Below are 27,767 nucleotides of genomic sequence, written 5' to 3'. Positions count from 1 at the left end.
TGTTAATTCATGGAGTATCTTTGGTCATGGCAAGCCGAGTTAGCTACCTTCGTCCTTCTGTGAGAGAGACATCGTGTTCAAATCTATTTTTTGTAGGTTATTTTATAATAAGATGCAAGACTGCTGAGCATGGTCTTCCCTATATATATATATCATGCGTTTCTCATTTCAAGGGAAACTTTCTTTCTATTTTCGGAAAATAAATAAAAAGGATTATTACATTTAAAAAAAAAAAATTGGTTCAAGCCCATGTAATAAAGATCAAGCATGAATAAGGTCCATTGAAAAAGAAAAAAAGAATTAGACAACCTCGTGGTCTCAAATTTCGTTGAAAGAAAGAAAAGAAATGTAAGTCCAGCCCAGTAAACAAAACCCCAGATTATAATTCGGGTCAAAGATATACCATTTTAATATTTAATTATTATTCTATCAAGTAAATGAGCTCCATGTGGTTGTTTTACCGTAGAAAACACTATTTATCAAGATTAATTCATGCTTCATCAAGCATGAATAAGGTCCATTGAAAAAGAATTATTACTATTTATGTGTTTCAAAACCGTATTTTAAAAAATAAAAGTTTTTTTATTTTTTAAAGTAATATTTTTTTAGTATTTTTAGATCATTTTGATGCACTGATATCAAAAATAATTAAAAAAATATTTTGATGCATTTCAAGTTAAAAACATTTTAAAAAGTAACCGCAACCACAATTTCAAACACCCATATGCGACACACTACGACTTTGAAGCAAAAAAGAAAAAAAAGAAATATTTTGGCATAGCTAACATGATTTATTTAAAAAACAATAACTGAAAATTCAAAATTTTTTGCATATTAGATGATATTTTTTAAAAAAAATATTGAGACTGTTACATACTAAAAAATATTTTTATTTTATATTTAGACGAAAATATATTGGATTCACCTGAGTGAATTCGGGTTGATCTGTGAAACCAGTAGGGATAATCTTGAAAAAAAAAAAGAAAGCTCAATCTTCAATTAACTAAATGTTGAAGGACGAAATTCATAAAAAACAATACTCCATTTAAAAAAAACAACATAAATAAACTTGAGTCAACCAGCAAAACTGGCAACTCGGGTCATGCACGTTACCAGATTTAATAACTTTTTTTTTTTATCCCAGAGGTTATTTCTCATTTAATTATATGACAATAAAACACATGATATGTTTTTTGTATAAAGAGATCTTTTTTTTATTTTAAGTAAAAAATAAATAATTGATAACAAATGGTAAAATTGTATTTTTATTTATTTAAATTCAAATATGTATATATATAAAGAAATCATTGATAACAAACGGTGAAAGGTATTAAAAATGCATTAAACAACTAAAAATAAAAAAAAAATACATTTTTCACCAAAACATTATGGCTTAATCCATCAAACTTGCGATTCGAGTAATGGACTCAACCAGGTTTAATAAGTTTTTTTCTTAAATTTATTTTTCACCTAAATATAAAATAAAAATAAAGCAGGTAAACAAAATAAGTTGAGGCGCGATGGCATTTGAGCATTTAAAAAAGAGTCGAGTAGAGGCCTGAGTGCCTAGGCCTGTATTGTTTTTCATCTTTTTAAATGGCAAATGACCTATTATCCACCCATATTTTTTGAAAAACAATAATTGGATGACACATCATCTATTTGCTCAAATTTCAGCCATCATTATAGTGGCTGAAAAATCAGAGCAAGAGCAGTATATTTTTTGTTCTAAAAACCATTTGTTCTAGAAACAAATTTACCAACCTAATAAACCCAAAAAAGGTCCAAATCACAAAATCAAACCAGCTAAATTTTTTCCCCTTGACTTCGATCAATTTTTTACGCAATATTGAGGTTCTAAACAACCACTATAAAACTTCTTTTATTGAATAGAACCTATTAACACTAATTTCAACTATTTTGATGGTCAAAATTCGTATAAACAATAACTTTATCTCTCTACGCTGAAATCTAATGACTCTCTTCTTTTATAAACCAAGAATTAAAAGATAAGAAAAATAAAGTTCCGTATGAAAATTAATTTTTCAAAAACTAAAGTTGCCACCTATTTTTTGAATGAAACTTAAAGTTGCCACCTATGAAGTGAAAAAGAAAAAGGATCAAACTGAATTTTTTATATGAAATTCAAAATTATCATTTATTTTACTTGTATTTTTCACTCTGATTCCTTGTCTTTCAATTCTACTCTTTGCTAAAAATAAAAAACAAACGAAGAAGAAGAAGAAACAATTGGGTATTAGTTTGGTCTCAAAAATGTTCAATTCAAAAATTCACTACTCCTGGTAATGTACGAGAGACTGCCCGGTTAATTTTGGCTCTCCAAATTGTTTCAGGAGAATAAAAGTAAATGCTGAAGAAAAGGGAAATTCACTATCTGTATACCTGTAACTAGTTGAAGGTGATAAACTTCCACCAAAAAAAATTGTGTTTGCAGAATACAAGCTACGAGTTTTGGACCAACACCATGACAAACATGTTTTTTTTTTAAAAAAAACCCAAGTAAACCACCCCATAAGACCAGCTGTAGACACAAATTTGTGGGGTTGGAATTTCTCCTAGCCTCCCATTGCAGTTCCTTCTTTCATAGACCTAAAAACAAGTGACTATAAATGGTGATGAAAACATTACAAAGAAATCTAATCCATGAGGCAATTTTATAATGCATTTTTCACAACAGAACTCAAGAAAGGTTCTGAAATAGAAAAGTTTGGGATTATAAGATAACATACCAACTCTCACTACTAAAAAAAAAACAGAGTTATTAGCAAATTAAATACCTGATCCGTTACAGATAAAACTAAAATCTATTGCTAATAAATATTTGCAATAAAATCAGCAACATGAAATATTAGATTTGTAGTTTCTGATATATCAACAACAAAAAATATGTTGTTGATTTATCGGTAGTAAAAAAAAACAACATCGAATTTTTCTTTGCTGATCAGTAATAGATTATTCGTTATTGATTTATTAACAATAAAAATTGGTTGTTGATTTTTGTGATTAGAAATGGAATATAAATTGCTGATATTAGTTTTTTCTTTTCATTTAAATGAATAATTCATCGAATATTCTCATATCTTGAAAGACAAAATCTTTGGAAATTGACTAATAAAAATAACCCTAACACTAAAATAAGGGATTGATTCAAATTCTAAAGAGGAAAATTAACAGGCAGATAGCATTCAAAACATTTCAATATGCTTTCCATTGCATTTTAAACGATTACATCTTTCAGTACTGAATTGAATCATACATGACTTTGACTAGCTCTATCCAAGCATCCAAACAAAGATTGTGAGGGAAGGCAGTGATATAATAAATTATTCATGAAAGAGAGCCTACATGTATATGTTAGCATGTTATACAAAAATGTAAAAAGCTGTTGGGAAGAAGAAAAACTATCTACGCTTTGTCACGGGAACGAAATCGAGGCCATCTTTTTTCATCCATACTATAGAACGAGTTTTCTTGCATGATCTGCAAAGGATGAAGCCTGTCATCAAGAAAAGCCAGTCAGTTAAACTAGTATTCAAATGCCCTTTTGATCTGCCATTGATGTAAGATCCTTATGATTCCATCCATGAATATGGTATTATTAGTGTTGCCTTTGCGTACGTAGACTGATTGTTTGCGCCATTAGTGTGGCGTTTGGGCACCGAGAAAGTTTTCAGGGGGTTTTCTTTCTAATCTACGTGAAACAGAGAATTTAAAAGTTTTTGGATTTTGAATTTTTGGAGAAGCGGGGAGAGAGTAGAGAGAGAGGAAGATAAACAATTTAGGAGATGTTTGAGAGGTTGTTTTTCATAAGTTTTGGAGAAACATGAGCCATTATGTAATTCATAAAGATCCTCAATCTTCCATGCTAAAGAACCATTAGCAGGTTTCTTAACCATAGAAAGTAATTCTCATTTTCCAGTTGGTTTGAGAACAAAAATCTCAGCTCCAAAAGCACGACAGTCATTAACAAGGTATCCAATAGAAGCATCATTGGATGTTTCGAGGGAAAGCAATTGATCGAAACCTTCTTCGGTATTCATCTCATAAAAACATTTTACTGGTGCATCCGAATCTATAAACAAGTAATTCTCAATGTAAATTCATGAATACAATGACAGAAGCAAAACGAAGGAGAAAGCTAGCCTTTTAGGTTTTTAAATTCATCTCATAAGAAATTGTTTATTTTCTTTGGTTTGTGATTCACTGTTGGAACAGGAAATATAACGAGCAAGATTTTAACTAAACAAAGCCGGTCTCCTTGGCTTGTATGATTATACAAAAAAAATTTCCTGTTTCAATTGAACGAGTCGGCTACCTGTACTGGAAATAACTAAAAAGGAATGCATGCATGCACAGGAATGAGTAAAGGAGATGAACAAAATAATGGAGGGCACGGTTTTTTATATTTTATATTTTTTATTATCTGTTCATATTTCATAACTCATCAACCGCTATGCAAAATTGTGAAACGAAGTCTCACGGGCTGTCAAAGTTATTGATTATTATTCATTCATAGGAGAAAATTTTAGGATTTTCACTTTGGTCTTTAAAATATATAATTGCTTTAAATTGGACGTGGAACTTTGATTTCATCATTTGATTTTTCAATCAAGATTGTCTCTAAATTTTTAATTTTAATAATTATATTATATTATTGTGAAAACTTAATAGGATAAAATCAAATTTTAGTTAAGAGAAATATATTTAAAATTAATATAAAACTCTTTTAACTCTGTATTTCAAGACATGCTTATTTATTTTTAAGTCTAAATAAACTTGTTTCGATGTGATATTTGTAGAAATAAAAAAAAATTTCCAATCAAAATTTATCATGCGTCATTTTTATTTTATTTTTACATAATAAAAAAGTTAAAATAAAATTAAAATAAATGACATAAAGAATAAATGAGTCTTTATATATTTATTGGTCAATGAAAAGTTGACACTTGTGATGAGATATTTAAGATATTTATTATAAATACAATATTCCATGAATAAAAATCAACTAATAAAATATTATAATATGGCATTGACGAAGGATCCAAGTGACCCTACAAATCTCTATAAGATATTTTTGTTTTTTTTGGGTTAATGCAAAACAAAAATAAATACTTTGTTATAACGTGATTGTAGTGGTATTAAATAAATAATCTGCAGTTCAAAAACAAATACATGAATGTGGAAAAATTAATTATACCCTTCAAGGCAGACCATCATATGCTTTAGTTCACACTTTATTAAAATGAAAACCTTATATGAAACGCGGCATTGTAAGTTTCTATGCACATTAAGAGCATCTACATCATTGCTCAATATTGAAGGGTCCTTGGCTGTAATAGCTAGCCGTAATGTTTTTTTTTTCCAGTAGCATCCATCCTCTTCAAAGAGCTCCCTACATTAGCTTCGTTAACAGTGCTTATTATATATATACATATATATATAGCAAGCACAGCACTTTAACGCTCTGCAATTGATGTTGGCGTGGAGGCATGCATGGTGGCAGGAAAAGGAAAGAGTAGAACGGTAGGGGCTGATCAGAGACAGGCTCTACTAAGATTTAAGATGGCCAAAGAAGGAGATTTTGCATTGGGGGTTTGGGACATTTCTCTATTGAGGTTTTGAGTTTTTGTTGTTTTTTTTTTTTTTTTTTTTTCAATATCTCGCTTTCTTGCAACTTTTTTACAATAAAACCCTAAAACCCTCATTTCTCTCTCTCACTTTCTCCCGTTCTCAACCGAAATCAATAGTCATGACTACTAATTTGTCATTTATTATAATATCGGGATAATTCAATAGAAAAAATTTAAAAAAATTATAAAGTTATTTTAAAAAAAGAAACAATGTCTAACAACAATATCAGAAAAAAATAAGACAAAAAAAAGATATCAACCTCTGTTAACTTTTTAAACTTGTGATCCTGATCATTATACTATAAACACTATACATAAAAAAATCATGAAGCCTAATCCCTAAAAAATAAAACGTTGAAAGATTAAATTGAAAAAACAATTACACAAAAAAATCCAAAATAAAAAATAGTAATTAAAAAAATAAGGGTTAAAATTGAATAGTTAAATCGAAAAGAACAAAAGAAAAAAAATAAAGAAAATACAATACACTATCAACTTGGTTTGAAGGGTGATATTGAAAACAATAAAACTTTAATAAAAGGGTTAAGGAAGAAATAAGAAATCATAAGAATAATGATCAAATTGAAAAAATCAATAAATAAATAAAAAAAACCTGTAGAATTTTTTAACGTGTTTTTTTACATAAAAAAAGCATAAATATAAATCGAAAAACATATGTATGCATCCAATTAAATAAATCATGAATCATTGTGTAAATAAATGAAAAAAATTGTCATAACGATAAATAAAAATATAATTGGAAAAATTAAAAGATAAATGTAAATCAAGATATTTAATACCGTAATACGGGTTAGTTACGTGATTGTGTTTGGCACACCCGACATCGCGATGGCCTTAAAAATTCAATAAAAAGAACAGATTTCTGGCATCTTGTTCTTAAAATGGGAAAGGTCTGGTTTAAGGAGTCGTCACTTAGTATTATGGTCACTAGAAACCCTAACTAGTCTACAGAGATTCTATAATATGGGACTGGTTACATAAAAAAAAAGATATTAACACCTCTTAAACGTTCTGCCTGAGACAGACTGCATTACTAGTTTTGTTTTAAATTGCTAAAAGTTTATTGGTTTATACTATAATGGTTTGCTTGTAATATTCCTGACTCTGGCGTCAGTGAATATTCAACTACGGATACTTCTTCCAACTATGACGTTGGTAAATATTATGTAATAAAAAAAACGTATGGTATTCTTGACTCTAGCGTCAGTGAATAAATCAGTAACATGATTTTAAAATCAATGCATGCATATTTTTTATTTTTTTAAAAGAGAAAAAATGTATCATACACTAGATTTGCATTTTATAGCAAAAATCCACAGATAAGTTATACAATGAAATACCTAAAAAAAACAAGGGATCTAAAAATAAATTCAAAAAGGTCCACGAATTTTTTTGAGATTTTCTAATATCATAAAGGGGCTTGTTTGACTAGATAAGAAAACAAAAAGGAATAAAATAAAAAGAAATTGGCATGAGATGTGTTTTGCCAAACATACCCTTGGCTCAAAACAGATTAGATCAGTTGGGCCTGAGGCCCAGACCCAGCCTGGTCACTGGTACAAATTAACCAGGGACCCAGGTGGTCACTGTGCACGCATGCGTGAATTATTCACGCATGCTTTGCACAGTGACAAGGTAATTATATTTCTAAGGGGAGGGAAAACAAAAGCTTACATGTGTAGCTGGGAACGAAATTGAAGATGATGGTGTATCGGACGATGCTCCCTTTGTTCCTCTTTTCGTTTGTTTTCCCTCTAGTTGTTCTTTTCTTCGGCTTTGTTTTCTCTGTTCGTATTCTTTGGTCCCTCTCCCTCTTCGTTTCTGTCCCTGTTTCTGTTTGTTTGCTTCTCTCTCTCTCTCTCTCTACTGGTATCTGCTTTGAAAGGTGGATGGCCGCTGAAATCACGACTGAGGAGAGAGTTGCTGCTGAGGTTGTGGCTCTCGGTGATGGCTGTCACGATGTTGCTGCGCTGTTGTCTTGAGTTTGCTCGCGGTTGCTGGAGTTTTGAAGGAGATTCTATGGCCCTTCTCCTCTGTTTCACTTTGCCTCCTGGATCCTCTCCCTGCTTTTATTTTTTGTTGTCTTTCTCTTTGTGAGTTTTTTTAGTATGTCTCTGTCTGTCTTTCTCTGATCTTCCCCGGTTTTCTGCTTTTTCTCCTATCTTATCCCCCCCCCCCCACCATGTGAAGCCTTTCTCTGGCATTTATAAAGCCAGAGAAGGTCGTGTGTTCATGCCTCCAGAAATGTGGCACGTGAGGGATCGTGGGCATCGTGGTCCATGATCTACTAGTTGTGTTTCTTGTTGATCCGGTCTTCAGGATGAGGAGTTGATGAATAGTGTACGTTGAAAACGACACCGATTTCACTTGAAATGACTATTTTTAATTTGGCCCCTGGACTTCTGACATTTAACAATCGGGTCCCTGATTTCATTAATTAAATAATTCCAAGTTCAATTAAGTCCTTGAACTTCCAATTCTTTCAATTTTTGACCAAATTAACTCCCAAATTTATAATTCAATCCTTATTAGTCCAAAAACTTTCAATTGTGTTGTCTTAACCCAATCTTCAATTCATTCATTTTTTATTTTTTATTTTTTTGAAAAATTAAAAAAATTAGGTTATGACAATGTTTAATGAGTTTGTTTACTAAACTCAATTTGTAATAGAAATCGACACACATATAAAATTTATTGAATAAAATAAAAGAAAAAAATATTATGCAAGGTTGCATATATTAAAAATACTATAAAAAATAAATATTTAATCTATATAAAATATATAAAAGAAAATTATAGATGAATCATTATAACCTCTTAAAAAATTAAACACACCAAATATAATGACATTGGATTTAGCAGCTTGTCAAACTTATATGTACTTAGACTCAGTGTGTTGTTGAACCTAATATCTTGGGGTCTAACAGCTCGCTTGACTCATATATACTTGGACTCAGCGCGCATCTGAACCTAATGATATCAGGTTTGGAAGTTCACTAGACCTATATGTATTTGGACTTAGCGCATAGCTGAACACAAAGATGTTAAGTCTGGCAATCCAAGCTCTTTAGTTGATTTTTTCCTAACCCTTTTATAAAAGTTTTATTTTTTTTTTAATTTCACTATTCAATCTAAATTAATAGTGCATTGTATTTTTTATTTTCTTTTATTTTGTTAATGTTTTTGTTCTTTTTTACTTAATTCTTTGATTTTAACCCTCATTATTCTAATTGCTATTTTTTATTTTGAATTTTTTGTGTTTTTTTTTTATTTTAACGTTTCATTTCCTAGGGATTGGCTTTATGGGTTGACATCTTTTTATTTTATTTTCTTTTTTGATATCGTTGTTCAACATTGTTTTTGTTTTTTTTTTTAAAAATTTTTTATTGTATTATCCCGATCTCATGATTTAGGACACAAGTTTGTCAAGTTAATCTGGACTAACTCGCCTCTTAATGTTTAGATTAGATGCAAATTTATCAGATTAATCTGGATTGACTTACCCTTTAATGTTCAGATTACATGTTTATCATGTTTGGTCAGGTTGGCTAAAAATTAAACAACATTAATTTTTTACTCTTGGATACATGTTTTTTCCCTTGTTATATTTGTTTGTTATCATTGTTTGTTTTCTATATAATTCAAATAAATTCAATTTATGTAATTATTTGATATTGTAACTCGAGTTATTAGATTCTTTCAACCTCCTAAATATTTTATTAGATAAATAATATAGATACGCAACATATCTAGTTTTTGTCATAAAATATAGGTGGTGTTATTATTGTAAGAACTCGACTTCACACGTTACAGACACCAGATATTAAAACCATGGCTTGAGAAAGTGGAATGCGTAACTTCTTCATGATGACAAATGTTAAATATTCAAAGCCATGGCTTGTATTTTCGTGTCTGCTCCTATTCTTATCGAAGATTTTGCCAAGAGATGGAAGCTTTTTTCTCTAACTTCTTCTTCTATTTGAAATTCACGCAGACGTAATGGACATTCATGACATAGTGTTTGGACTAGCTGGTGCTAAAGTCCAAAACAACACCTACTTGGCTTGGAAAAAAGATATATATCCTAATTTTAGATAGCTAAACTGGTAAAATTTTAGATTTATTTCTCAATAATAAATGTTCGAGTTCTTTTAGGGTCACTAGAAGTTTACATGGTTGTTAACTTTAAGGCCCGTGATATTAATCGAGGTACGCGTATACTAACTCGAACACTCACGTTAATAATATATATATATATATATATCTTGTTTTTTATTTTCAGAATTTATGATTAGATCATTTAGATTAATCCTGAGTAATAGAACAAGAATTAAGAGGAAATTAAAAATATTATGGTATTTTTTCTCTTACTAACATTAGTATTTTTGTTTTTAATCTCCTATTGGAGAAACGACATGTCACTCGTGAGTCATGGTGAATCACTGGTCGTCTGTATAAATATTAAAAATAAATTTTAAAATATGTTTTAAAAACTAATTTTAAAAACAACAGCTAAGCTACCAGGATACAACACTAAAAACTAAAAAGATCTCGGTGCTGACCGACAGCGAAAGACATCGATAAGCATTGAAGGGTGACACGCGGTGGGTGCTTATTGACGGTATTGTCCTTGGGAGCAGCAGAAGACTGCTTTGTTACGGATACTCGAAGAAGGACAAAATAACTGGCCGGAATGGATAAGAAGCCCAACGGCTACCTCTCAGTCTCTCTCATTTTTGAAAATCCATTTCATTAATTGTTTTAAAAGGGAGACTTTATCCTAACATTTTTTTTTTTAATAAGTGATTCTCCTTCTTTTTTTCTTGTCTGAGTTCTCAAATTCCTTTACAAAATGAAAACAGAAAACAAAACTGACTACACAAATTAATATTAATAAGAAAAATACTGAAACATCAAAGAAGTTTTTCTTTTTTAAATATAAAATCCATCAACTTTGTTTGGAAGGAAATAAATCTGATAATGCAAAACAATATTTCATTGGATAAAAATAATATGCTCAAGACTAGTATTTATTCTATTCAAAATAAAATCCATCAAAATAACAACTTCATCCTTGAAATAAAATAAATAAATAAATAAAACACGCGTTTAGAGACCTCACTACCATTTGCTTCTTATTATTACCGGTTTCAAAAAAACAATTTAGTTTTTTTAAATAAATTAAATATTATTTTAATGAAAAAAATTATTGGCACGTTGGAGGCGCTTGTAAACCTCGAGTGGTGCATGCGCTCTTGGAGGCCAAAAATATTGTCCTTTTTTTTTTATTGGTACAATGTATGTCAGCGGTGGTAGAACGATTTGTCGTCAATGAATCTTTTTTTTCTTTCCTCTTTCATTCCTAAAAAATTACAGCTTGATCCTCTTGATTGTTGATATTTCAACTTCAATATTTATTCTTTTGATTTTTAATTTTTGTTTTTAGACCTTTTATAAAGGATTTATTGGTTTTTAATTTTATCATTTTATCTAAATTATAACTTATTTTCTTTTTTGATTTTATCGTTGGACATTATTTTTTTTTAAAATTTGACTTTTTGGTTTTCTTTGATTTTTTTTAATTAGAATATTTTAATTTCATAACTTGAAACACAGGTTTGACAATTTAACTCGATATTTATTACCCATATTACTTATATATTATACTAACTTGGGTTGATTTGAATATTTTTATTTTGTTTTGCTAAATTTTATCCTTTCTACTCTTGAATTTTTTTTTCCAAGTTAGTGTAATTTTTTTTATTTAATTTTTATTTATTTACTATCATTATTTATTTATTTTTATTACATAATTAAAATAAAATTAGTTTATTTAATCGATGAAGGCTGTAACTCGAAACTTATAGTTTATATTTTTTCTTTAAAATGAATTTCCGGCACCAAAACAACATATATTTTTTTTATTCCTCCACGTTGACAGCGACTATTTATTTCCATCCGTTAAGACTGTAAAATTTCAACCACGTGTGTCTCAGCAAACCCATCCTCAGGACACAGGCGTTTAGCGCGTGTAGTTGTAACTTGCCTTCTATGTAACCTCCTCCTTCATTCCCAATCACAACTCCCTTCCAAACCCCACACTCTTTTCTTTCTCTCTGATTTTCTGAGCAACCAAACAACAACAATGTTTCGTCTAAGCAATAACTTGGTAGGAATCCTGAACTTCATTACATTCCTGCTCTCAATCCCCATCCTGTGGGCAGGGATCTGGTTAAGAAACAAAGGAGCATCCGAATGTGAGAAATTCCTCGACACTCCAGTTATAGTTCTTGGTGTCTTCCTCTTAGTTGTCTCACTAGCCGGTCTAATTGGCGCGTGTTGTGGCGTTTCATGGCTCCTCTGGGTTTACCTCGTAGTCATGTTTCTCCTCATTGTCGTACTCTTCTGCTTCACGATTTTAACTTTTGTGGTGACCAACAAAGGTGCTGGTAAAGTTTTGTCTGATAAAGGGTATAAAGAGTATAGGCTGGGTGATTATTCGAATTGGTTGCAGAAGAGAGTGACCAGTGGGAAGAATTGGAGCAAGATTAAGAGTTGCTTGATCGATGCTAAGATTTGTACTGATTTTCAACAGAGATATTTGAATGATTCTCTCACCGTTCTCTATACTCGCCATTTATCTGCTCTTCAGGTTTTCTTTTTAATTTTTTATAGTCTCTAATTTTTTGGATATTTTATTTTTTTACTTTGTTATTGTTTGATTTTGCGTTGTTGTTGTTGAGATCTAAGTTTCAGTTGTTAAAAAGAAATAATCTTTATTTATCTTCCTTTTTATGAATTTTTCTTCTGTGTGTTTATTATGGTATTTTTTCTCTTACTAACATTAGTATTTTTGTTTTTAATCTCCTATTGGAGAAACGACATGTCAATCGTGAGTCATGATGAATCACTGGTCGTCTGTATAATTTATTCTCTATTGTTTCTAGTTTATTGTAGCTGGAGATAGAAAAGCAAGAGCACTTTTAGGTGAAGAATTATGATTCTTTTTTGTGGATTCTAGTTATCACATGTTGTTTTAGTTATGTGGGAATTCTTCATAGATAAGAGCATAACTTTATTTAGGATAAAAGTAAAGCATCTGGGCTCCTTTCTTTTTTAATCTTTACTTTACATATTCTTGAGATTTTTGTTGGGATTCTGTAGTTAGAGACTCTTCCTGTGTGGTGATATATGAATGAAATATACTAATTGTTTTCATATGGGGCGGTGGGGTCTCTATTCCTTTATGGCCTTCCACAGCCTTATGAACTGAGTTGTTGCTGTCTTGTGTTTGAATGCGTGCACCGGGACCTTTCAGTGTAATAAATGCGGAAGTTCATTTTTATGGTTTTGGGAATTGTCGTAGATGTTTTTTCCTTTTCTTTTATATTCAAGGCAATGGCAGAGCAATATGAACTTCGATTACCCTAGGACAAGAGAATGCAGATTCGTTTCTTTTAGCCAAATGGGTTATTATCAATCCTAAATAATTCATTTAGTTGATATGTGATCTTTCTATAGTTGGATCACTTCTATGAAATCTTGGTAATTAGCTATTCTCCAAATCTGACATATATATATATAATAACTACGTTTATTTAGATATTGCAGTAGACTTCCTCTTTATGAAGTGCTGACAAAACTGGGCTCTGATGTTGTTTCTTTGCGGTTTTGCAGGCTGGCTGCTGTAAGCCACCGGATAGCTGTGGCTTTAATTATCAAAATCCGACTACTTGGGACAAGACTACAAATGTCACCTCCGATCCTGACTGTAATGCGTGGGATAATCAATCAAATGTTCTCTGCTTTAACTGCAACTCTTGCAAGGCTGGGCTGCTGGACAACCTCAAGAGTGATTGGAAGAAGGTGGCTATTATCAACATTATATTCCTTGTATTCCTCATCATTGTGTACTCCATTGGATGCTGTGCATTCAGGAACAACAGAAGCGAAAATGCTTACTTTTCTGGATGGAAGCACACTTAACTTGGGAGAATTCTACTAGCGGCCGGCATGGATGCAGAAAGTAACGCGTAGGATTAGTTGTAGGCAGCTTACTTATGTGCTGCCCACTCTGTTATATATTTATCCTTTTCCGCTGGTGGTTTCTTGTATAGCATGTGTATGCCTTTCTTTTAGTATCCTTGTGAACATATTGGCTTTCTATGCCTCATATGATACGGAGTTCATATTTTCTAAATCTGCGACTTTGTTTTGATCATTCTTCTCTGATTTGGCTTAATGCATTCAGACAATGCATTAAATATTAATTTAATATGCGTACGTTGTTTTTTGGGCCTTAATGACATTCTGAATCAGCTTTTAATACAAGTCCTTTAATAGATTTATTACCATGGAGTGGTGCAAACAGTGCAGTGATTGCTGATAAAAGACAAGCTCAGAGAAACTGGTTTCTTCTGAATATATGTGCAGTGAAGTCAATGCTGGTGTCTTAGTTTTTCTTTTTTTATTATATGCTAATACTAAAAATAAAGAATATTATATTAATATATTTATAAATAAAAATATACTTTAAAAAACTATTCAAGAAGGGTTTTTATTTTTATTTTTATTTTTTATTTTTATTGAGAGATGTGAGAACTCGATAGAAAAAAAGGTTAGATATTTCTCTGGAAAACAGTGATTGATTGCGAGTGAGAAGATTAGGAAGGAAGCTATCATGACTTTTCTCGAGACTCATTTTATGTATGGCGATGATAGCCGGCGCTGAAATTTGCATGAGATATTTGTTTGGTTATCTGCTTGTTTAGAAGTAACATATTGAATAATTTTTATATATTTCAAGATATTTATTTTCGATATATATCCATAATCTCATATTGTATGTAACATTTAATTATTTAATCAAATACATACTCACCATATCTAACACTATTAAACTAACACATCTTAGAATATATATACAAAATTTAAAAGATATTCAAAATCAGTTAAAAAGAAAAAAAAATATTATTAATTGAATTAAATTTTGTGGGTCCCTCTCATCTCAAGACATCTTGTGTTCGAGCCTCTCATTTATAATAAAAAAAATTAAATTAGATTTTCATGAATATTACAAATGATACATAACTAAATTGGATCAAATATAATTTTTTTTTAGATTAATATGGGTATCCGGATCAGTTTTCATGCACCTCAACTAATACCATGGATCCTGAAGTTAACGACCATGTAAACCTATATAGTAGCCTTGAGGTTTGTGAAACTTGAACTGATGATCTCTATGAAGTAAACTCAGGATCTAACCAGTTAAGTTATACCCCTTAGATCGAACAAATATAATTAATTTACAGATGGAAGTAGTGAATTTTTTTTAATAAAAGAGTAATTCTTTAATTAGTGAAACAAAATGGTTGGTAAAACATCTCAAGCATTTCGGGCATCTTAAATAATATGAATGAAATTTTAAATAATAGGGATGAATATATATTTTTTAAAAAATTGTAAGAAATATCTCAGATATACAAGATGAAAAAAATAATCTAGAAATTGTCTAGCTATATTTTAATATATCAAAATAAAAAAACAATTTAAAAAATAATTCCTACTATACTACCAAAACATTCCCTATTAACAAATATTAGAACACAACCATTTAGTAGATGGACCAATGATAAGAGTTTGAGATCAAAGGGTTTGCTTCCCTATGGTCTCAGATTCGAGTCCTGTGGTTACTAATATAATGACCACTAGAGACTTACATGATCGTTAACTTCAGGACTTCTAGAATTAATCGAGATATGCACAAGCTGGCCCGAACACCAACATTAATAATAATAATAAAAAAAATATATCAGAACACCATTTGTCGTAAACATTGATAATAAAATGAGAAAAGAAACGTCTTTATCTTTGTGGTCCTTGTAACTTCCAAATCTTAATCATTGTACCTTGTGTTTATATACTCAAAGACCATACATTTAGTCCAGTGGTGAATTATTATTGTCCTGATGAGTCATGGCGCACGTATGAGATCCACTTTCTCGGAGAGGGTCCCACTCTCCAATCATGCACTTGCTTGATTTCTAATTCAATTGTGTTGTCGCATTTCTCAGATCCTTCCATTTGTCTTGGCTAAATTAAAGAGAATCAAAAGGCATTTTTTAATCTTAGAATAAAAAATCTAAAAACTTAAAATCTATGATTTTGATTTTAATTATTAAATGGCGCGAATGATCTTCTTGGAAAATATTAAGGTTGCAGGTGCATATCTTATTCTTATAAGTATTCATGGAAACATTGCAGAAGATATCAAATTTTTAATTACAGACCTTGATTAAAAAAAATAAAATAAAAAATAAGGCATTTTCGTGTATTGTTTCTTAATACAGTGTCTCAACCATGGTTTTGAAACCCGGCTGATCCGAGGTTGGAATAATAAGATAAAAATAAATGTCAAATTCTATCAAAATAATGTAGAATTAATCAACGCCAAATATTTTTTTATAGAAAACTTAGTAACCAAAAGTTGATAGATATCCCCCACTAACAACTTTGATTATCCACAATAAACCAAAATTAAACATGAATATTTTTGGATTTGAATCACGTGATTTTTGAATTGAAAAATCTATTTATGTACTATTGAAATGGCTCTGAAAAAACTAATAAAAAATTTTCCTTTCACAGGCTAGACAAACTAATGGTTTGGAATAAATAATTTTATATAGACTAGCTCAAGTTCAAGTTTTAGTTGGCAAAAAATAATTTTTTGTGGCTCAAAATATTATTTTACAATAGATCTAAATCCAGACCCAACTCGAAGCCTGAACACGAGTCAATGCGTGCGAGTGGATTTAAGTCCAAAAACCCACTTTGTTTAGGACATCTTTCCTCTAAAAGCTTGGGTTGTTTTATATATATATATATATATATAATTTTAACTTTTCAACTTTTTAGTTTAAAAAGTTTTGTTTATTTTCTATATGAAATATAGTTTTCTAAGAGAGTATTGGGTTTTACCAAGATATGTAGATCAAGAATTTTTTGAAATTAATTTCTCATTCATTCATAATTTATTTAAATTATGTTAATGTTTCATATTAAAGAGATTACATAAGCGCATTAAAGTATTCTGAAACAATTTTTCTAACTATATGTATTTCTCGGACAGAAAAAAAAATGAATTTTTTGGTCATTCAGGTTCATCAACTTTGTCGACACTAGAGAATTTGTCAGGTAGAAGTGGCTTTTCCAAATTTATTTTGCAGACGTTCTTTCCTGAAGATTCATCTATAGAACCTTGCTGAATACTTCTCTGGTCAACTTGTGGCATAAAATTTGTCACTTGTCTGATCTCCCTCTGGTCTTCAGCTTTACCCCACAGCACCATGTACAAACCAGCAATCACAGCAATAGCGCCTAACAAGCTGAAGTGAGGCAACTATATATCAGATGACAAATATTAGAAGCACTAATTAGCCATTTATACTTGTTTCTGGTGATAACTAATAGAATTCTTCATAAACATATTAAATTTTCTTGAAGACATTCCAAGGTGTTATTTACCTTGCCGTGTAAACCATTTCATGTTGAAATATAGCAGCTAAGGTGGTAACAATAACAGTAGATAGGGGGCTGAACATTGCTGAGAAGAGCGGACCCCTTCGTGCAATGCACCAGGCTTGAAGAATAATGATGCTTGCAGAAGCAATCCCCTGGTCAACGTACGTTTTTATCAGAGAAATTTAGATAGATCATGGAAGGCTACGGTTACAATTTAATTTCAACTAACAAAACATGTGCATCAAGACAAGAGTACAGAGAGAGTATGACTACATACTACGTAGAGTAAACAAGCATACTCAAGATTTGAATGTGGTTTCCATGCTTGTGGATCTGTCTTTAAGAAGATGGTAACTGCTGTTGTTTGTATGGATCCAAAGAAACACATCCAAGCAGTAGAGAGTAAAGGATCAGGACATCTTGCTGATATTGGGACCTGTCCAGAATTTCAGTGAAAGGAGTTGGATTTGTGATTTCAGTAAAGCCAGACAGACATATGAAGATAACGTACAGAGGAAATACCTGCATGATGGTCCAAATTGCCCAGCAACAACTGTTTCCAAAAAGGATTAGTGAACCCAGCAACCAAGTCTCACCACTAGAGCCACTGGAAGATTTTGTTGCTACGATTCCTGCGTTAAGTAGTTTTGGCCCTTTGAGCAATGCCATGGACATGGCTCCACTAACACTGATAACTGTCCCTATTATCTTTGCGTTGCTTCTCAAGCTGCGGATATTAACTTTCTCCATTCTGTTAAATTAGAGACATGAAGACTTTCAATATTTCATTAGACAGTCAGTTGCATGCCCGATTTTGTTGGTTCGTGAAGATTTTTCATTTCTTTTGTTGTATTATGTCGTTTATCTTAATCATTGAATATGGATTGTTTTGACTATATGACTGCATAACTGAACAAGTTTAGATCAAAAGAACAAAGAGTTTTCTGGATATACCCTATAGCTGCTGTAAATACAAAAGTGAGTCCAGGAACTATATTAGACATTGTGCTTGACATTGTTGAAGAAGATAAGGAGATGCCTTCAAAGAAGGCAATTGAGTTGATTGTTGGGCTACAAATGAGAAAGATCAGATCATGTTTTCAGTAAATCTCACCACCTCTTCACACAAAAAACTAAAATTCAAAGAGAAATCTACCCAAGCAAAGCAGCTATATATAACAATACAAATTCCTTTAGTCCCAGAGAAATTGTACTGGACGCTCTCCTGTCAACAAAAGCAAGAAATATGAGAAAAAACTTGGAAAATATTATATATATTTTTCCCCAATTAAAGGGAGGGAGACTGACTGAGATAAGATAGATGTTAATTACCTTCTCGAGAAATAAGCCATTGGTGCTATGACCAACGCTGCAATGACCTGCCTGTAGACTGACAGGATTTCAGGACTTAATCCTCGTGAAATTGCTGCTTCAGAAAAAATAGCTACTCCTGCTTCAAGAACCTGTACTCCCATCATAGCCATCACAGGCTTGTAACTATCTATCACATTCATGCTAAATTCTTAACAGATCAATGGGGTAATTCAGTCTCTGTAACTGCAAAATATGCCCAATTATACATCAGTATTCTCATCTAGGAATGCAATATTGGTATTTATATATGCTGATGTAAGGTAGCTAGGTTGCTGAGATACGCTTCTAATCTACTCTCAGTAAAGGTTTCAAATGAAATCAACATAAGAAACAAATATATGGCAAGTCCATTAACACTAGCACAAAATCAGCAAGTTTTCTTATTACGTTCATGCATATCCCAATATATACCATAGTTGCCAATAACCTAATCAAATTCACGGATGACTACATTGCTCTTATTTGCGTGCCCATAGTACCGTCTGCTGATGTAATGTAGTTGGTCGACATGCGCATCTGATCTGCTCTCAGCAGCGGTTTCAAATGAAATCAACAAAAGAGGCGAATATATGGCAAGTCCATTAACACTCACACAATCGGGCTCATGAACCTGATGCAATGAAGGCGAAGGATATAAAGATTTTTGCAAGTCAAAGCCCTTTAAAGATCAAAGAGAAGACAACTAAAATATTCAATTCTATTCATTCTTCACTTGCCAAAAGTCATTACAACCTTATATATATATGGAAAAAAAATAAAAAGTCCTAACAATACTAAATGAAAAAAAGATAGGGGTGATCATTTTCGGTTCGGTTTGGTTTTTATAAAAAAAAGTAACCAAACCGAAATTTTTTTTTAAAAAAACCGAACCGAAACCGGTTCAAACCGACCGGTTTCGGTTCGGTTCGGTTTTTTAGGACAAAAACCAGTTCAAACCGGTTTGGCTTGGTTTTTCCGGTTTGGCTCGGTTTTGGCTTGGTTTTTTTCCGGTTTTTTTCGGTTTGGGTTCAATTCGGTTCGGTTTTTTCGGTTTTTTACTTATAAAAGCAAAACAGAACCGAACCGGCCGGTTTTTTCAAAATTTTATTCGGTTTAATCAGTTTTTTTTATGGTTCGGTTTTTTCGGTTATTTTTTTTTAGTTTTCTCGGTTGAATCGGTTTTTCAGTTTTTTTGTTCACCCCTAAAAAAAGATATATAAACTAGGAAAAATATTTCTTAAAATAGAAAAAAAACTAGAAAAGTATAATAATAAAGAATTGAAAAAAAAATTAAAATTTATTTTTTCAAAAAAACTCCTACATCAAGACCACTAAATAAAATATAGAATAAAATAACATAAATTAAAGTTCAATAATAATAATAATAATAATAAACTCAAATAAAATAGGCTTGACCAAAAAGTGATTAGTTTGGGCTATCCTTTGTTATCTATGTTTATACACAAGTGTAATTTGTGATATGAGTTTGATGTCTTTACCAACTTTATCAGGGTTGGAGAAGCTCGACCCCATCAAGTGTAACTCCAAGTGGCTCTGATAAATTTCTATAGATCATGATTCATTTGCTGTAATGTATAGTCTAAACAGGTTGCTCCACCAAAAAGCTACAAAATTGTTGAGCCTCATTATCATTCATAAAAACTTGTTCATATAAAACAACATTAATATAAGGGTGTAAAAAAAAAACTAAGAGATTTATTTATTTCACTATGCATCAAGAGACAATTTACTATTTAATAGAACACAAACAACTTAAAACAAGGAAAAAAAAAAAGAAGAAGAAGAAAACCCAATTACATTTTTCATGTAGCTCCATATAGATTTTAATAGTAACATAATGCAGCTCTGAGTTTTCTTTCCTTGAAAATACAGGAACACAAAGTTGATGGGTACCAAATTACAACTCGCTTTGCATTCCCTTAAATTTCTCTAGAAAAAAAGGGGCATAAAATAATTACAAATATTAAATTACAAATAAAACTAAAAGGAACCTAGAAACATTGTACATATAGAGAGTTAGAGAGAGCATACAGGAAAAGCAAACAAAAAACTATTTACATGCCTGCAATCATGTTTAACATCCCTTATTTCCTATGTAGCAATATAAAAGCAAACACACCTTTTTCTTGTGACTTTTGTTCCCCAGATTAATGGCTCATTTCCTCCTGAAAATTGGATAGAAAATATGAATCATTTCTTGGATTTTTCACACCCATTTACTTGCATGAGAATTCCATATGGAGAGATCACATGTATCTATGAAAAAGCTTACATGAAAGTTGTGTAAGTGATCCTTAGACTTTAGATCACTAAGTTATCTTATGTAGAGAGTGTTATGTTTTGATCCTGTTACATATTGTCATAATCAAACGTAGCAAATAGGCATATATTGGGTATAATATGAACTATATGAAGGTATTTAAGTAATCAAAAGAGGATTCACCACCCTAGGTGAATTAAAGAAAATGTTTCATTTGTTATCAAATATTATTGATTGTAAATCTTTGTGCAAAGTAGAATGAGATTTGAAAAGAGTTTTAATTTTATTCAAATAATCAACGACTATGGTATTGCGAATAAACATAATTTAATAGAGTAAACACATTTCATGCTATAATGTTTAAATCAGAACATTGTTGATGAAAATATAATAATTACATTGAGAAAATGGCCACTGAAATGTTAAGTTAAACTACTTACAACTTTTCTAATATTTAAAGGATCAAAACAGGTTGTTAGATATTGTACTTGATCTTCAAACATAAATCAATCAATTATTAAATTGTTAATAAATTATTAATTTTTAATTTATTCAATCCTATTTTATTTAGCATTGTGATTTATGTTTGAAAAAACTTATTAAGGAAGCTAATGGGTCACACACATAAGAATTGTTGGTCAAAAATTAAAATGAGATGAATAATCAAGTGTGACTTTATTATAAATAATTTTTATAAATTGAGGACTAGAGTTTAATTTATACAGAGAATTACAATTCTAGATCTAAAAACAATCCAGTAAGGACTTGATTGAATAAATTTATAAAATTAGCCTAAAATAATATATGTAATATTATTTTAGGGGTAAATTGTTTTTTTTTCATTTATAAGGTTTTTAGTTTTCCCTGTAAAAAGAAAGATATGCCTCTTATTTTCTAAGAGTAAAGTAAAATACAGAAATACCTAAAACATAAAAGAAAAGAGTTAGTACTCAAAGATATATCAATTCCTCTATCCTATAAGGGTTTAGAAGATTTTTCATTGGTAGTTCGTGTGGATTACCATTAGAGGCCGAACATTTGGAAAGCTTATGATTTGTGACAGCCCAACCTTGAAAAAATTATTTAAAGCAAAAACAAAAAAAATGATCTTCAAGTAATCTTCGTATAAACCCTAAATAACCTTATATCTATCTAACATGATCCTTGGAATTATGTATATGTGTTTCAGAAAACTTAGCACAAATCATTATGGTCAGAAGCAACATTGTTAGAATTTGGTCAGGAATACAAAAGTGAGTCTAGTGACTAAATAAGCCATTGTACTTGTCGTTGTTGAGAAAGATAGTCATTTGTTGCATTGATTTTTATGGTGCAAAAAAAGTTTTAACATTTTAATAATACTCACAAAATCATCTCACTCATATAAAACTAAATTCAACGAGAACATTATACTTAGGTAGACCAGTTATATATAATAATGCAAACTCCTTTTGTCCCAAAGATATCTTATTGAATGCTCTCCCGCCAATAATAAATTACAATGGTTGAATGATGATGATGAAGTGAAAGTGAATAAGTAGGATTTAATTGTTTTTTCTAATGGTAAATATTGTGACGAGGTGTTATGTGATGTTGAGCCAATAAAAGCTAGTCATTTGTTATTTGGTAGACCATGTCAGTATGATAGGAGAGTTATACATGATAGAGTGAAAAATAGGTTTCATTTGAGATGAATAAAAAACCTGTAACTTTTATATCTTTGAAACCTAAGCAAATATACAAGGAGCAACTAAAATTAAAGAAGGGAAAGATGGCTGAAAATAAGAACTTGTATATTAGGGGACCTTCTTTACTAACAAGGTTCTTCTTGGTTTTGATGATGATATTATTCTTCAACTTGGTACTGATTTGTTGACCTTAGAAGATGTGTTTCATGATATAGAATTGATGCCAAATCTTTTTAAAGAATGATAGGATGATACGAATCAAGTTAGATCTGAATTTAACCTTAAAATATTGCTAACCAATTTTATAAGATCAAGCATATCTTTCAAACCGTAGATCAAATCAAATTAAACTTTTACAAGAAGATACTAGACAAATAGAACTATATTATGGTAAGTGTTTAAGTCAAATGGAGTTCAGGAAAATATAGTTCAATGGGTCTAAGTTACTAGTTAAATGTTGTCAAATTTTTCAAACTAGACCTTCATGTACGTTTTGAGACATATCTGGAGCTATATGAGAAATTTTATTGCGATTCCAGTTGGGCTGGAAAGTATACATCTCAATCTCCAACTATATATGGTAGGTCCAATAATTCATTCAGACAAGAGAGAATGACATGTTTGAAATCAGAACTTGAATCTGTCAAGAATGTGCAGAAATTAGAGATTCGAGCTACATCTAGGAATTTTAGCATGAAGACTCTATTTTTATTATCCTATTTTTTTTATTTAATGTTGCACAATTATTTTTAATTTGGATTTATTCTGGCCCATTAAATATTGTTTATGTGTTTATTTTATTATTGGACTTATATTAGTTGATTACACGTCTAGACTCATTAGCTTACAACATAAAAAGGGTCCATTAGGGTTAGTTAGAGGATACTATACTATGTTTTTTTGAGCTAAAAATTTCAGCAACAAGTCTTCCAACACTGTCTCCTTACGACATGTTTGGGATTGTGATAGCGGTTGCGGTTCAAAGTGCTTTTCGCTTATGCACTATTAGGATAGAACTACGTTCAAGAGGAGGTGTAATCAAACTAGATTTAATAAAAGATTTTATTGTATCAAACTATTACAGTGACTAAAAAAGACTATAATTTTCGATCTAATCATTAGATCTGGCTAATTCTTTAGAAGATCATTTTGCTAGTCTATTTGTGATATAGATTTCCTCAAATTATGCTCCAAAGATATTATTTAAGTCAATTTTCCTTTATTTTTCTAGATTTCATGTTTTATTTCAAATTTTATTAATTTCTTTTATGTTTCAGAATTCTGATTTTATTATGTAGCAAGGGTCGGTTTTCTAGCCTATTTTTAGAAATTGCAAAACTCTTTAAGAGGTAGATTTTTTTTGTTTTTGTTTTTATTTTTATAGAATAAAACAGAAAATTTAGTGCTGTGTTTGAAATCCTTTTCGCTCATCAATTTTGTCAATTCATGCTTGTTTTTGTTCTTATTGTTACGCTTGCATCAACATTTATACATCAGGAAAATATTTATCCATTGTTTTTAGTGCTTGTTTTGACCATTCCACTATTTCAGTTTTAGTATGACAGATTGGTACAGCTGATCAGTTTACTGAAGTTGAAGTGAAATTTGGAAAGTTGAAGGTTCAAAATTCATCTGGTTAGGAGGCGTTTGTTTTTTCTTATGTGAAAAATGTTGGGGATATATACAGCTATAAATTCATACCGAAATACATTTCAGTTATGCTGGTAAATTTTATATTATACCTTTATTGTTGTCAAAGAACCATCTCGATCCAATAACTTAAGTTATTAGATGAGATCTTAAGATATGATTTATATATTATTCTTTAATATACCCTTTTAAGTGAAAGCCTTTTGAGCTTGAAACTTTCACATACCTACATTACCTTGTGCTTAATTTTTATCAAATAAATAGGGATGATGAGATTCGAACTCGTGACCGTTTGGTCATCAAAGCTCTAATACCATGTCAAAAAACTATCTCAATCCAATAACTTAAGTTATTAGGTGAGATTCTAAAATGTGATTTATATATTATTATCCGACACTTGTAGCATTTTGTCTAAATTCTGGTGACCCTTAAGAGTATAAAAATTGCAACCGAATTTTATTTTAACAGGCTTTTTGCGTCCCACTTGAAGGCAACTAATACTCTTGCACTCTTCTCTAACATCTGCAGTTACACAGAACTGTCAATTACCTTTAGAAATTAAGAAATCATATTTCTTTCATTAACATCCTTTGATTTGTGAAGAAAGAAGCGGTGCTTCCAAATCAGCTTTGCAATTCTTCTTCTCTGGAGACTCATCTATTAAGAGTTGCACAGGTGACTGATCATTTTGCTGCTGCTGATGCATCTCATTTTTAATCTCTTCAAGGTCTTTGGCTTTACCCCATAGCACAGCATACAAACCAATTATCACAGCTAAAGCACCAATCAAACTGAAGAGTATAAACAAAAGAAAATATTACCTTCTTTGATAAAAGAATGTGACAGCCAGGTTCTGTGTCACAGAAGTTAAACATGATGAAATTGTTAGGTGGAAAAGATATTACCTTCCAGCGTATGTCTCCTCATGTAGAACTACAGCAGAAAAAATGCCAACAATAACTGTGCATAGAGGATTGAACATTGCAGAGAAGAGGGGACCTCTCTGAGAAATTACCCAGGCTTGGACAAAGAAAGACACAGCCAGTCCAATTCCCTTTTAGGAAGAAAAAAAAAGGTCCATGTCCAAGATTAGAAGCAATAACAATCTGGAAACAATCATAGAAAAACAGAAAACTGCTTACCGCATACAAACAGGAAGCAATTTCAAGATGAGTAATCAGCTTCCAAGAAGTAAGATCCTTTTCCGCGAATAATGCAATCATTGATGATTGCAATGATGCGAGGAAACACATCCATGCAGAAGAATATAAGTGGTCAGGACAACTTGCTGAAATAGGTACCTGTAGGGAAATTGAAGAAAAAATTTAGTTATCAGAATATGCATTGATCTATAAGTAACGGAAAGGGAAAGGGAAGGTGTTTACCTGCAAGACCATCCATAGTGACCAGAAACAACTGCTTCCAAACAGAAATAGACACCCCAATAGCCAATTGTCGCTTCCAGGGCTAAAAAAGGATTTTGTTGGTAACAATTCTGTGTTTAACAGCTTAGGACCTTTGAGTAATGCCATGGCAATGGCTCCACTTACGCAGATTACTGTTCCAAGAATCTTGGAAATAGTTCTCAGGCTTCGTACATTAACTTTCTCCAATCTGATTCATTTATAATTAGAGATTCGGGAAACATGTAGAATTTAGAAAATAGACATCCACTGAAAAATAAAGAAAGAAAACTAGTAATTTCTTAATAGCAAAGATCACCAGGCCTTAAACAAGTTCAAATTTCTACTAGGTTATTGTTCGATTCAAAAGAGTGTTAGCCTGATAGAAATTGGTCAAGATTTTCTGTACCAAATTTCCAATACAATAAGAGGAGGAAATCAGCAGAGCTATAGCTTGGAGCTTATTCCCACATTGTCTAGAAGAGAAATAAGGGATTACAAAAAGCAGCTCAAGCAACGTTCATCGGCATACCTTTCTCGGCTTTTTGGCTAAGATCAAGTGCAGTATCTGTTCTTATCATTTTAATATCTGATACTTGGACTTAGGTCCACATGGTATTAGCTTAATATTTTAAAGGGAAGAGCCCATCATTGTAGGTTGCTATTGGACAATATTACGGGCATTGCCCCTGCGTTGCACTACAGCAAGGGCCTGGCACCATAATTGTATTTGTTTTTTTATCTAGCAATTATAAGTTACCCGGAAATGGCTGCCATTACAAAAGTGATTGCAGGCATGAGATTAGTCAAGGCACTTGCTGCAGTCGAAGAGGATAAGTAGAGGCCTTCAAAATAAGCGTTTTGATTGGCAGTTACCCTGCAAGGCAAAGTTGCATCTGTCACTTATTCTTCTTATATATGAAACCGTGACAACAGAAAGTAGGGATAAAAGGTTTAGGACACGTACCCCAAAAGGGAGGCAGCAAATATCCAAGCAAAACTCCTTAATCCCAAAGAGAACCCACTTGAACTTCTTCTGCTAATTAACAAATGTAACTTTTAAGGAAATACTGATATGCAAAGTATGAGAGAAATAACGGGTGTGTTAGAGTTTGTGTGATTAATTACCTCCTCGAAACATAAGCTAGAGGAGCCATGATCAAAGTTGCTATGCCTTGCCTGTAGACTACAAAGACCTTGGGACTCAGTCCTCGTACAAGAGCAGCTCTAGTAAATAGAGCCACCCCTGCATAAATGAATTGTAAACCAACCATTCCCATAGCAGGCTTGTAAGCATCAAACCCACCCATGCTATTTTAGCTTGGGAACTAGGTTCTCAATGGCAGCAACGTACATACAAATAGAAAGAGATCTGAGAGCAGGCGAGTCATCATAACGTGACAGACTTGGATCAGGAGATAAGGTTCGACTACAGACAGAACACTAGTAACATAAAACTAAATAAAAAAAGCAATCATGTGTAAGATGCAGCTATCTCTGAGGTAATTAAATAACTTATTTTTTTCTGTGACGCGGCGAGATTGGAATCATATGAATTATGATCTGCAAAATATTATTGGTCGATACAGGTGAATGAACCAGGCCGTTCAAATCTCATATTTGATAGAAACTTGTGGTAGCAATTTAGTTGGCATGTATTGGATTGGCATTGACAAATCTTTGACGTGGAAACTTGGAGCTATTCTCTTAAAGGATATGGTGATTACTTTGATTTTACTTTTTTCTTTCCCTTAAAAATGTTTAATAACGTGCTTTGGAATGCTTCTCTCTTATTTCTAGTTTTTGTCCTTGCTTAGCTTGGCATTTCTAGTTGGGATGTGACATATTATCAAACTCCACAGCCTCTAACCTCTTTACCAGATTCGAAGTCCAACTTAGTTGAACTTTGTGAGTGTTGGGAGTATTATAGGTATTTTTTTTAAAAAAACAAGTGTGGTTGAACTTGGAATTGTATTAAATTAATATTTTTTATGGTGTTTTATAATTTTAATGTGCTAATGTTAAAAATAAATAAAAAAATTATTTTGATATATTTTTAAATAAAAAATACTTTTAAAAAATATCTTACACTATAACATCAAACACAAGAAAAATTATTTACTAGTCATGTATGTGTGTGTGTGTGTGTTGGTATCATAGCTTTTTGGTGTATGTCTAGAGTATTGTTATTGTA

The 27,767-nt window shown here is 31.4% G+C and overlaps 3 protein-coding genes and 1 non-coding gene across 7 annotated transcripts; 2 read left to right on the top strand and 2 right to left on the bottom strand.

Moving 5' to 3' along the window:
- The first annotated feature begins 11,669 nt into the window (after nucleotides 1-11,669).
- On the top strand, nucleotides 11,670-13,872 carry LOC7485276 (tetraspanin-8). Its single transcript, XM_002308393.4, has 2 exons — nucleotides 11,670-12,324; nucleotides 13,350-13,872. Exons 1-2 carry the CDS (start codon nucleotides 11,818-11,820, stop codon nucleotides 13,656-13,658), a joined length of 816 nt encoding a protein of 271 aa, XP_002308429.1. The 5' UTR covers nucleotides 11,670-11,817; the 3' UTR covers nucleotides 13,659-13,872.
- A 2,926-nt stretch (nucleotides 13,873-16,798) lies between these two features.
- LOC7465987 (WAT1-related protein At4g30420) lies at nucleotides 16,799-19,313 on the bottom strand. Of its 2 annotated transcripts, XM_052454222.1 has the most exons (8): nucleotides 19,052-19,313; nucleotides 18,531-18,755; nucleotides 18,355-18,423; nucleotides 18,153-18,269; nucleotides 17,721-17,949; nucleotides 17,476-17,634; nucleotides 17,202-17,350; nucleotides 16,799-17,062 (listed from the first exon to the last, which is right to left on the bottom strand). In XM_052454222.1, exons 2-8 carry the CDS (start codon nucleotides 18,710-18,712, stop codon nucleotides 16,828-16,830), a joined length of 1,140 nt encoding a protein of 379 aa, XP_052310182.1. In that variant the 5' UTR covers nucleotides 18,713-18,755; nucleotides 19,052-19,313; the 3' UTR covers nucleotides 16,799-16,827. The 2 variants fall into 2 exon arrangements, with proteins under 2 accessions (XP_052310182.1, XP_002309379.3); XM_002309343.4 differs by lacking the exon at nucleotides 19,052-19,313 and having other exon boundaries at nucleotides 18,531-18,835.
- Nucleotides 19,314-24,605: 5,292 nt separating this feature from the next.
- LOC7485277 (WAT1-related protein At4g30420) lies at nucleotides 24,606-27,156 on the bottom strand. 3 transcript variants are annotated; one of them, XM_024603383.2, is made up of 7 exons: nucleotides 26,702-27,156; nucleotides 26,541-26,612; nucleotides 26,334-26,450; nucleotides 25,556-25,784; nucleotides 25,313-25,471; nucleotides 25,076-25,191; nucleotides 24,606-24,961 (listed from the first exon to the last, which is right to left on the bottom strand). In XM_024603383.2, exons 1-7 carry the CDS (start codon nucleotides 26,881-26,883, stop codon nucleotides 24,751-24,753), a joined length of 1,086 nt encoding a protein of 361 aa, XP_024459151.1. In that variant the 5' UTR covers nucleotides 26,884-27,156; the 3' UTR covers nucleotides 24,606-24,750. The 3 variants fall into 3 exon arrangements, with proteins under 3 accessions (XP_024459151.1, XP_024459149.1, XP_024459150.1); XM_024603381.2 differs by having other exon boundaries at nucleotides 25,076-25,224; nucleotides 26,702-27,150; XM_024603382.2 differs by having other exon boundaries at nucleotides 25,076-25,224; nucleotides 26,541-26,609; nucleotides 26,702-27,147.
- Nucleotides 26,102-26,297, top strand: LOC112328070 (U2 spliceosomal RNA). The gene has a single exon (XR_002982721.1). It is a non-coding gene; the product is annotated as a U2 spliceosomal RNA (small nuclear RNA).
- Nucleotides 27,157-27,767: the final 611 nt, after the last annotated feature.

The sequence above is a fragment of the Populus trichocarpa genome, chromosome 6 (assembly GCF_000002775.5).
Source record: "Populus trichocarpa isolate Nisqually-1 chromosome 6, P.trichocarpa_v4.1, whole genome shotgun sequence".
NCBI lineage: Eukaryota > Viridiplantae > Streptophyta > Magnoliopsida > Malpighiales > Salicaceae > Populus > Populus trichocarpa.
This window is presented reverse-complemented; position numbering and strand designations above follow the sequence as displayed.

Coding starts and splice junctions, on each gene's coding strand:
- LOC7465987 (XM_052454222.1), bottom strand. CDS start 18,712: ATGAATGTGATAGATAGTTACAAGCCTGTGATGGCTATGATGGGAGTA. Junction 18,270..18,354: donor TATATAGCTGCTTTGCTTGG/GTAGATTTCTCT, acceptor TCTCATTTGTAG/CCCAACAATCAACTCAATTG. Junction 17,950..18,152: donor GTATTTACAGCAGCTATAGG/GTATATCCAGAA, acceptor CTAATTTAACAG/AATGGAGAAAGTTAATATCC.
- LOC7485276 (XM_002308393.4), top strand. CDS start 11,818: ATGTTTCGTCTAAGCAATAACTTGGTAGGAATCCTGAACTTCATTACA. Junction 12,325..13,349: donor GCCATTTATCTGCTCTTCAG/GTTTTCTTTTTA, acceptor GCGGTTTTGCAG/GCTGGCTGCTGTAAGCCACC.
- LOC7485277 (XM_024603381.2), bottom strand. CDS start 26,883: ATGGGTGGGTTTGATGCTTACAAGCCTGCTATGGGAATGGTTGGTTTA. Junction 25,472..25,555: donor CACTATGGATGGTCTTGCAG/GTAAACACCTTC, acceptor ATTTCCCTACAG/GTACCTATTTCAGCAAGTTG. Junction 25,225..25,312: donor TTGCTTCCTGTTTGTATGCG/GTAAGCAGTTTT, acceptor TCTTCCTAAAAG/GGAATTGGACTGGCTGTGTC.